Source organism: Sinocyclocheilus grahami, unplaced genomic scaffold (genome assembly GCF_001515645.1).
Source record: "Sinocyclocheilus grahami isolate Dianchi unplaced genomic scaffold, SAMN03320097.WGS_v1.1 scaffold1562.1, whole genome shotgun sequence".
Taxonomy (NCBI): domain Eukaryota; kingdom Metazoa; phylum Chordata; class Actinopteri; order Cypriniformes; family Cyprinidae; genus Sinocyclocheilus; species Sinocyclocheilus grahami.
Window position 1 is genome coordinate 121,418 of NW_015506741.1, and position 10,823 is coordinate 132,240.

Sequence of the window (10,823 nt, forward strand, 5' to 3'; positions counted from 1 at the left end):
CAATAATAATAGCGGAGCCTCAACATTGGATTTGCAGCGTTACGCATTCTAGCCATTCGCTCTGCAGCTGAAGTGAATGACAGCTTGGGAGCTCTCGTTGCTCGCTTTCTGTAGCCTATATCATTTTATTTTTAAGATTTTTAATGCTTCTGTAAAGGACTAACGGCCGCATAGCCTATACACTGCAGAGTTTAAGGGAGACAATGGCACTTAACAGTAAAGTCGTATCTAAATATGTTCTTTTCATTTATGAAGATTTAAGCATGTAGTTTATGCACATTTGTTCAAAACAGCCTGGCAGGTTGTTCACAAGATGTAGGCAACAGTTTGTATTGTATACAGGAAGGATGCGCGTTCTTATCATTCTTCCGTTGCGCAGCTTGTCTATTTCTCTTCAAAGCACCAACTTAAAATGCCTATTTTGGTTTGATTGCTTGTGTCACATGAGAAAATGAATAATTTTGCCTTACTGATGCAGTAGCCTATTTAATGTGCAGTTCAGGTCGCGGTCTTGATGTTAAACGGGTCGGGTACAGAATTAAATTGGTGCTGGCTGCTCTCGGATATCCGGTCGTGTGTTCTGTTGTGTAGCTACTGCGGATGCAGGTTTACCTAACAGCACCCGTGCAGGACTCTGCTTTAAACTGCTTTGCGTCTCTCTGTCAGATAACCTCACGTGTATGATGCGCCATTTACGGGTATTTCCCTAAACCGACACACATCAATTTATTTATTTTTTATTTCAGTTTACGAAAATGTTTTTTGATCAAGCGTTTTCGTCTTAAAAAACGTTTATTTAAAATGCAAACTCATTCTTTGCCAGCAGGAGGCACTTTTAGAGTGATAAAACTAGCGGTTTCTCCAGCAACGGCTGTAATCAAAGCAGCTCCGCTCATGAACGCTACTTTATCAGATCCAATGAAAATGCCATCGAAACTATTCTGAAGACAGTCGGTTCCCTTCAGAGATACATTCATATAAAACACCCGCGCCGTGTTATGATTTTGAAACGTGCAGTGCTCGTGTTTATTCAACGAAGTCAAACGGCACAAATAAATCAATGTATGGGAAACTGGTAATGTATGTTGAAATATCGTAAATGTGTTTAAAAATCATATCACCGTTATTGAAAAAAATAATATCGCGATACATATTGATATCGAATTATTGTCCAGCCCTATCCCTACCACATGTAAATGGTGCGTAAAATCGTTCTGTGTTCTTTTTGGCAAACCGATGACACTGAATTTTGATGCACTGCCATTATAATATTTGACAAGTTTGCTCAGTTTTTTTTTTTTTTTGTAGCTGGGAGTTGATAAGCGCTGTGTTTTAAACAAAGCTAAACAGTTTGTCACTGTCACTTTTTACCCAGCCGTCCAATCAATGGAAGAGGGGCTGGACAAATGCTACACCGACCAATCATCCTACTTGGACAGCAACTGAACAACAATAGAGAAGTTAATATTGCTGGTTACTGCATTTTTATATTTAGTGATCTTCAAAATGAGATACTAGTAATACATTACTGCTGTGGATATTCCTTATCATAGCAACCAAAGCGCTGTGCCACCAAAGCATTCTCAAGCGCCACCAGCTGGCCGTTTTCAGAAGAGCGCCTGACATTTTTCAGCTAGCTAAAAACACTTTGGTGGACAAGTTTTTGAATATTTATTGTTAGGCATATATATATATATATATATATATACATATATATATATAGCCGCGCCACACGGATACGTCTTCTACGTGTATTTATGCTTTGATTTGAACGAAAACAGCGTATGCTTGTGGCGCGCCCGTGCGGCTGACACAGAACAGCGTATGCTATTTGCGTCCAGCGGATATTCTCCAAAATGGCGCTACGCTGAATCAGATGAGACGAATTGTTGAATAAAGTTTTTCTTTTCATTGCATACAAAAAGTATTCTCGTCTCTTCATAACTGTCAGATTGAACCACTGATGGCAGATGGGACTATTTTGACGATGTTTTTCATACTTTTCTTGGCAGGTGAACGGCTTCTCTCCGGTATGAATTCTCATGTGCCTGTTCAGGCTTCCTTTTTCAGTGAAACTCCTTCCACACTGTTTGCATGTAAAAGGCTTCTCTCCTTTGTGAATTCTCATATGGACTTCAAGGTTTGCATGTCTAGAGAAACACTTTCCACACTGAATGCAGGAGAGGCTTCCATTTTGTGTGGATGTCTTGTTAGTCAGTGAGCATCCAAAAGTTTTTTCTCCAGTTGTGAAATCGAAATTTTCATACAGATTTTGTTCTTCCTTATCCTTCAGTTCTTGACTCCCCTCTTTCAGCGGCATCAGGCCTAGGGTTAAAACAGAGAAATTAAAGACAAAAAACAACAGACATCAAAACAAGGCCGGGACACACCAAGCCATTGGTCAACGTCAGGCCATCAGTGAGTGTCTGTCGGGCTAGTTTGTTTGGTGTTTCTCACATCGGTTCTCGTCGGGCTCATGTCAGCGGCCGTGTTGAACATGTTGAATCAGCGTCTGGGCCGTCAGCATGAGTAAGAACTCTGATTGGATGCCTAGTTTCTCGAAGCAGTCATTGCCAGAGAATTAGAGTGAAAGTGATGAAAATGAACACAGACAGAAGGATGTTCTAATGTTATGTGATCTTACCCAAGCATTCCAATATGTGAATATTTTCATCATGGCTCATGTTGTTAAGTTATCAACATAACTGATATTCAAAATGGTGAGCAAGCGCAGAGTCGTTTACGTTTCGTATATCATTGTTTCGGTTTCTCCTTTTGAATGACTATTCAATACTATTAAAAGCTGCTGATATAGACAGCTACATCTCATGCAGGCGCAGAACGCATGTGTTAGTTTGCAGTCGGCTGAAGTCTGAGAGCGGTGTTCAAGTACAGCTTTTTGTTCCAGACGCTGACGTTTCTTTGATTGAAACTTTTTCCACACTGAGAGCAGGTGAAAGGTCTCTCTGCAGTGTGAACACTCATGTGGCCGTTGAGGTGTCCCCTATCAGAGAAACTTTTTCCACATTGTTGGCAGGTGAACGGCTTCTCTCCGGTATGAATTCTCATGTGCCTGTTAAGGCTTCCTTTTTCAGTGAAACTCCTTCCACACTGTTTGCATGTAAAAGGCTTCTCTCCTTTGTGAATTCTCATATGGACTTCAAGGTTTGCATGTCTAGAGAAACCCTTTCCACACTGAATGCAGGAGAGGCTTCTATTTTGTGTGGATGTCTTGTTAGTCAGTGAGCAATCAAAAGTTTTTTCTCCAGTTGTGAAATCGAAATTTTCATACAGATTTTGTTCTTCCTTTTCATTCAGTTCTTGACTCCCCTCTTTCAGCGGCATCAGGCCTAGGGTTAAAACAGAGAAATTAAAGACAAAAAACAACAGACATCAAAACAAGGCCGGGACACACCAAGCCGTCGGTCAACGTCAGGCCATCAGTGAGTGTCTGTCAGGCTAGTTTGTTTGGTGTTTCTCACATCGGCTCTCGTCGGGCTCACGTCAGCGGCTGTGTTGAACATGTTGAATCAGCGTATGGGCCGTCAGCATGAGTAAGAACTCTGATTGGATGCCTAGTTTCTCGAAGCAGTCATTGCCAGAGAATTAAAGTGAAAGTGATGAAAATGAACACAGACAGAAGGATGTTCTAATGTTATGTGATCTTACCCAAGCATTCAAGTTATCAACATAACTGATATTCAAAATGGTGAGCAAGCGCAGAGTCGTTTACGTTTCGTATATCATTGTTTCGGTTTCTCCTTTTGAATGACTATTCAATACTATTAAAAGCTGCTGATATAGACAGCTACATCTCATGCAGGTGCAGAACGCATGTGTTAGTTTGCAGTCGGCTGTAGTCTGAGAGCTGTGTTCAAGTACAGCTTTTTGTTCCAGGCGCCGACGACACGAGGCGACAACACCGTCTGCTTTCGTTGCTGCTAGTTTTTTGAAGTCTGCTTGGTGTGTCCTGGCCTTTAGACAAGTGGTTGTCAACATTTTTTGGCCCAGCCACCACCCACCCAAGCCATGGTTTGTCGTGGTGGATCTGAGGGATTCTTACTTTCTCATATAGACTGTATAAGACCACAGGAAGTTCCTCAGGTTCACTTTTGGGAGCATAGTGTACCAGTTTTGAGAACTTCCATTCTGCCTGGCAGTAGCACATTATTGGCACTTTTCCACTGCATGGTACGGCTCGGTACGGTTACCTGGTACTTTTTTTAGTACCACATCGGTTGGGGTTCCAAGTGAACCGTACCGTTACCAAAACATGACGTGTAAACTCTGCTGATCACGGATTGGCCGGAGAGAATCGTCACTACCTGCATCACTGAACTTGTGACACAAACACAAAAGAACCGCTAGATTTAAATCAGCACAGCCAGTGAAGGATCGAACGCAACTGTTTTGAACGAGCGCACCTTTTTTAACAACCAAAAAGTGGCTGTTTCGTTGTCTGTTGAGGAAGTACAGACGTTCCTCTCGTTGATAGCAGAGGAGCGGATCCAGCGAGAGCTTGATGGGGCGACGCGGAATGAAAACGTTTTTCAGGAGTCGTGGCAGTAGAGGCGGCGCAACTATAACGACGCAAACCGTGCCGAGCCGTACCGTACTAAGCCGAGTAGTACCACGTAGTGGAAAAGCGCCATATATGTTCACAAAGTGCATGGATGCAATTCTGGCTCTATTTACACTGCCAGGCTTAATGCATCAATCTAGTCTTTTGACACAATTGACAGTACCCGATTTTTTGTCTTGTTAACGGTTATCGGATATCGGTGTTTACATTAATCCTGACCCCCAAACTTATTCTGTTTGTGATCACTTTACTATTGACATAGTTGACCCTCGGGGTATTGAATTACAAGTACTTATATAGTTCACACTGAGTTGGACCATGACTACTCACCAGCATGGTTAAGTGCTTTTCTGCAGTTTGACACAGAATGAGCGATTGCATGAGACATGTCAGTAAGTTGTACTGTAGGTTCTCTTATTCACATCAGTGTTAACTCTGTGGAAGAGTATGTCGCGTTGTACAGTATATTGATACGAAGGCACCAGAACTGTAACTGGTCGAATGTGCGCTGTAGCACGATACTACAATATTTCTTCAAAAGCAGATCGTGGAGACATTTCCTGACAATCGTGATATTGCACACCCCTAAATAGACTAATATCTTGATAACAAGAAGCCATATTAGTAATGGTTATAAACTAGAATTGTTAACGATATTGCCAATATCCACGCAACTGTCAGCTTTACCTGTTGTAGTTTAAGTTGAGCACGATATAGACACTGCTTTTGTACACTTTCACTATACACGTCTCTCTCGCGCTACACAACTGAGCTGCATTTAGCAGGTGTGCCGTCAATACTGCTGTGCTGCAGAGACGAGGACTGCTTCAAACTCTTTTTTTACGACAAACTAAATTTTAGGGTGAACTATCCCTTTAATGACAGTCGGCTGCATGTTTAGTACTGTCCCTTTAAGACCTGCACGCATCCATTTTTCTCTTTAACTGTTTACTTTCATTTTAGACATAACCAACTTAGTCTATATGTAAACCTTGTGTGTTTTGACAGTATTAGCGCTAAAGATAACTTAGTTCAGTGATCAGGCTCTGTTTAACAGGTTTTTTTAGTTTAAAAACCTGTTAAACAGCGAATGAAATGTTTAACCGGCAAGGCTTTAAAGCAGATGCAAATAATGTACTTTTGTGATTGCGAATAAGTGCAGTGTCCCGTGAGAGTTACATTCACATCAGTGTTAACTCTGTGGAAGAGTATGTCGCGTTGTACAGTATATTGATACGAAGGCACCAGAACTGTAACTGGTCGAATGTGCGCTGTAGCACGATACTACAATATTTCTTCAAAAGCAGATCGTGGAGACATTTCGTGACAATCGTGATATCGCATACCCCTAAATAGACTAATATCTTGATAACAAGAAGCCATATTAGTAATGGTTATAAACTAGAATTGTTAACGATATTGCCAATATCCACGCAACTGTCAACTTTACCTGATGTAGTTTAAGTTGAGCATGATATAGACACTGCTTTTGTACACTTTCACTTTGCACGTCTCTCTCGCGCTACACAACTGAGCTGCATTTAGCAGGTGTGCCGTCAATACTGCTGTGCTGCAGAGACGAGGACTGCTATAAACTCTTTTTTCCACTAAAACTTTGGTGCGCATCGTCTCAGTTTACTACGTGAACGTAAGAAAAGATGTGATCGCAAAACAATAAGCCAGTGGCGACCTTAGCAAAAACTTCACTAGCAAATTAATATTTTTGGTCACAAATGCGACCGTTTTAGTCGCAGTCTGGAGCTTACATCTGTATCCCAACTCAAACTCTGTACTTTACTGTCAAATGTCCATTTCCTTAAGACAAATTATGTAACGATATTAGTAATTGCATTTGGTGAAATACAATGGTTATATTGTGATTAAGATTAGTTTCTGTCCTCTCTTTTTATTGCTATTTACGTTCAGGTAAGATAATAGTACAGTGCTTTTACAGACAAATAGAAAAATGTAAATTATGCACAACAAATGTAATCGCTCACAATTATCGGTTTGCATTAATTAGACACTTGCATAATTAAATGATAGAAATGAATGGTTTTCATTAAAGGGGTCATATGATGCGATTTCAAGTTTTCCTTTCTCTTTGGAGTGTTACAAGCTCTTGGTGCATAAAGAAGATCTGTAAAGTTGCAAAGACTAAAGTCTCAAATCCAAAGAGATATTCTTTATAAAAGTTAAAGAGTCAGCCACGCCTACCTAAAACAGCTCGTTCTAACACGCCCCCACATGTCTACCTCACTATGTGGGAAGATTTGCATAACGCCGCCCAAATGTTCACGCCAAGTAAGAAGGCGTAACTTTTATTCTCGCTGTAGTATTGTTGCTGCCGCCGCCACGTCGTGGAGACGCTGTGTTTTGTTGTGAAAGCGAAACTACTTTGTTTGGCCTTCCAAAAGAGGACACAACTAGAAATCAGTGGTTAAAGGGATAGTTCACCCAAAAATGAAAATTTGATGTTTATCTGCTTACCCCCAGGTCATCCAAGATGTAGCTGACTTTGTTTCTTCAGAACACTTTTGATGATTTTTAAGTCCAACCGTTGGAGTCCATCAGTCTTATAATGGATGGCAATGGTAACAAAATCTATGAGTGTAAAAAAAAACATGCACAGACAAATCCAAATTAAACCCTGCGGCTTGTGACGACACATTGATGTCCTAAGAAACGAAACGATCGGTTTGTGCGAGAAACCGAGCAGTATTTATATAATTTTTTACCTCTAATACACCACTATGTCTAACTGCTTTAAGCGCGCGCACGACTTCCGGTGCGTGGGGTGTGTACGCGCTCTGGCGTAGTTTACGCAAGCGCCGGAAGTGATCTCTCGTGCGTATACGTCACTCATTGTTTACACAGTGCACAGTCATTGTAGGTACGACGGCTAATCAAAATGGTACTTACTTGCGCTTATCCGGATTGTTCAAACCAACTTCTGAGCCTGCTCACCTGAAGTTATGGTTGATTGCTCTTCGGCTGGATATCAACACACTGTGACGAGTCGGCTGCCTCCCCCTAATTATCAGCATCACCCCGTCCCTTAATCGCCGCCCTTCTTCCGGCTCCCGACATGAGTGGGTGCTTGAGAGAGGAGGGGACACCTGAACCTCATCACCGCTGCTGTTTAAATGCTGAGCGCGCCTCTCCTCGGGAGACCGGTCTCTTCCCCGTGCATGCACGCTGGTGTCCTCGTGGGTCCAGGAGGGGTGAGTAGAGGAACTCCCGTGCCGCCAGAGTCGTGAGCTGCCGAACCCGCAGTCCGGACGAGAACCGCACCCATTACATGGCCGTCGGGCAAGGATGTTGGGCAGTCTAGTCCCTTCAAGCGCCGTGGACAGAGAGATGGACGAAGCCGCTGATAGAAGCCGCCGCCCCTCGCGCCCTGGACCGAAGAGGGGAGCGCATGCGGCCGCCGGACTCCGCCCCTTACCTGGACCCTTCCTGACCACTGCCCTTCCCTGCACGAACCCCCGCAGCATGACGAGGACACCAGATCCCCTGTTTATTTTGGACACTTTGTTTATTTTCTGTTAATAAACTGTGTCTGTCGTTTGCTCCTCCTGCGACAACACACCCATTAACGTAAACTACGCCAGAGCGCGTACACGTCGCACGCACCGGATGCCGTGCGCACGCTCAGAGACAGTTGGACATAGTGCTGTATTAGAGGTAAAAAATTATATAAATACTGCTCGGTTTCTCGCACAAACCGATCGTTTCGTGTCTTAGGACATCAATGTGTCGTCACGAGCCGCAGGGTTTAATTTGGATTTGTTTGTGCATGTTTTTTTTACTCTCATAGACTTTGTTACCATTGCTATGCATTATATGACTGACAGACTGCAACGGTTGGAGATAAAAATCATCAAATGTGTTCTACTGAAGAAACAAAGTCACCTACATCTTGGATGCCCTGGGGGTAAGCAGATAAACATCACATTTTCATTTTTGGGTGAACTATCAAGTTGTATTTACAACTCTGTTCCAGAACACTTCAACCCAAATATTCAGATGTGTGCAGCACATTTTACGGAGGACTGTTTCCTGATCATGGGAGAGTAGACTACAATGCCTGCAGTTCTGACTCACAGACTGTAAGTACATTTTCATTTAAAGGATTTGTCACTGATGATTCAAACGCGAGTTTTGGGCAGTGTAGAGTAGCGTTTGTTGTTTGTCATTTATCCGATCACAAATGCAGACATGGTTTTATGTTACGCTCCGGCCGGACACGGCATCATCACAGTATGGTGAGGGCGTAACACTTCCGTCACACGCTTGAGGTATTCAGCCAATCACAACGCACTGGATAGCTGGCCAATCAGAGCACACCTCGCTTTTCAGACCGATGAACTTTGTAAAAATCGACGTTTTTCAGAAAGGTGGGGCATAGAGGAGAAACAATAATGTACAGTATGTGGAAAATAATGTGTTTTTTTTTACTTTAAACCGTATAAACACATTTCATTACACCAAACACACAAATAATGTTCTTTTTAGCAGCATCATATGACCCCTTTAATTTCAATTTATAAGTAGCTAAATAAAAATGCTTTGTTTAAGCTACTTCCATATTATTTTTCCTAATTTAATCTGCAATGTCATAATAACGAATGCCCAACTCAAAGTAGGATCTTCTCAGCTGCACCTGAAGGCAGTGTTTAAAATAAAACCACTTTAATAATGACACTAGTATGATATTCTTCAAAAATAGTCATTCCTGTAGACACTGACATTTTAATATCAAAAGATAGCTGGCCAATCACAGCACACCTCGCTTTTCAGACCGATGAGCTTCGTAAAAATCGACTTGTTTCAGGAAGGCGGGGCATAGAGGAGAAACAATAATGTACAGTATGTGGAAAATAATGTGTTTTTTTTTACTTTAAACCGTATAAACACATTTCATTACACCAAACACACAAATAATGTTCTTTTTAGCAACATCATATGACCCCTTTAATTTCAATTTATAAGTAGCTAAATAAAAATGCTTTGTTTAAGCTACTTCCATATTATTTTTCCTACTTTAATCTGCAATGTCATAATAACGAATGCCCAACTCAAAGTAGGATCTTCTCAGCTGCACCTGAAGGCAGTGTTTAAAATAAAACCACTTTAATAATGACACTAGTATGATATTCTTCAAAAATAGTCATTTCTGTAGACACTGACATTTTAATATCAAAAGCGGTTCAGCTTCGAGAATGAAAACCAACCTGTGTGTTCCTCAGTATCTTCTTGCTTCAGACTGAACACCTCTTCAATCCTCACATCTTCACTCTCTTCTTTAGTAAAGGCCATCTTTATAATAGTGTCTCAGCTGCTTCTGTGTGTGGACAGTCTGTTTAAGAGAAGAAGCATTAACAAAGAAAAATACATCCAAACTAGCTCTCTCAGCTCCCTAGCTCAGAGTGAGTTAATCACCTTAAATGCCCCGACTAGCCAAGAAACGCTAACACTACAGATTAAGTATTTAACTTCTCATCGCTTGTAAGTCTATAATATAATATAATAATAACACAAACCTTCGTTGATCCGAATCACAGACGCAGGAGCGCGGCGCAGCCTTGTGACGTCACACCACCATACCAAAATAAAAGTCCCGTTCGATGTGAACGCAAGGAAAAGTACATGCATGCAGATACACATTCAATTATAATAATAGAGATAATGAAACATATGTATTCGGAGTTTTATTCTTGGTGAAATATATGTTATATAAACACATGCTGAGTAATTGTGTTTTTTTTTGTGTCATTTTTGTTTGATGCATTACCCAGTGTCGTAGCAAAAAATGTCATTTATACAAGGCTTGTCAATAAAATAAAAACTTTAATAGGGACAGATTTATATATATATATATATATATATATAAAATAATTGAAGACAAAATGTGTTCTACTGAGAAAAAACAAGATTTCGTTTTTAAAAAGCCTTTTTCCAAAAGTTAAAGGGGGGTTGTCTTATATTTGGGACAATACGGTATATATATATATATAAAAAACAACAACAATCAATAGGTAGTCAATAGGTAACTTGTTGCATTATTGTGCAAAATTTATGTAAATGTGTGTGTGTGTGTGTGTGTGTTACACACACATGCGAGCACTGCCATTCAAAATTTTGGAATCAGCAAGATTTGTAAAACATTTTTTAAAGAAGTTTATTATGCTCATCAAGGCTGCGTTTATTTGATAAAAAAATACAGGGAAAAAATAAT

The 10,823-nt window shown here is 41.0% G+C and overlaps 1 protein-coding gene across 1 annotated transcript; it reads right to left on the minus strand.

Moving 5' to 3' along the window:
* Positions 1-2,850: 2,850 nt before the first annotated feature.
* LOC107571190 (oocyte zinc finger protein XlCOF15-like) lies at positions 2,851-10,221 on the minus strand. The gene is made up of 3 exons (XM_016257482.1): positions 10,129-10,221; positions 9,820-9,929; positions 2,851-3,350 (listed from the first exon to the last, which is right to left on the minus strand). Exons 2-3 carry the CDS (start codon positions 9,902-9,904, stop codon positions 2,851-2,853), a joined length of 585 nt encoding a protein of 194 aa, XP_016112968.1. The 5' UTR covers positions 9,905-9,929; positions 10,129-10,221.
* Between the last annotated feature and the right edge of the window lie 602 nt (positions 10,222-10,823).

Excerpts from the sequence above, each read along its gene's own strand:
- LOC107571190 (XM_016257482.1), bottom strand. The coding sequence starts at position 9,904 with ATGGCCTTTACTAAAGAAGAGAGTGAAGATGTGAGGATTGAAGAGGTG. Across the intron at positions 3,351-9,819 it reads AGATACTGAGGAACACACAG|GCCTGATGCCGCTGAAAGAG; the intron begins GTTGGTTTTCAT and ends TTTTAACCCTAG.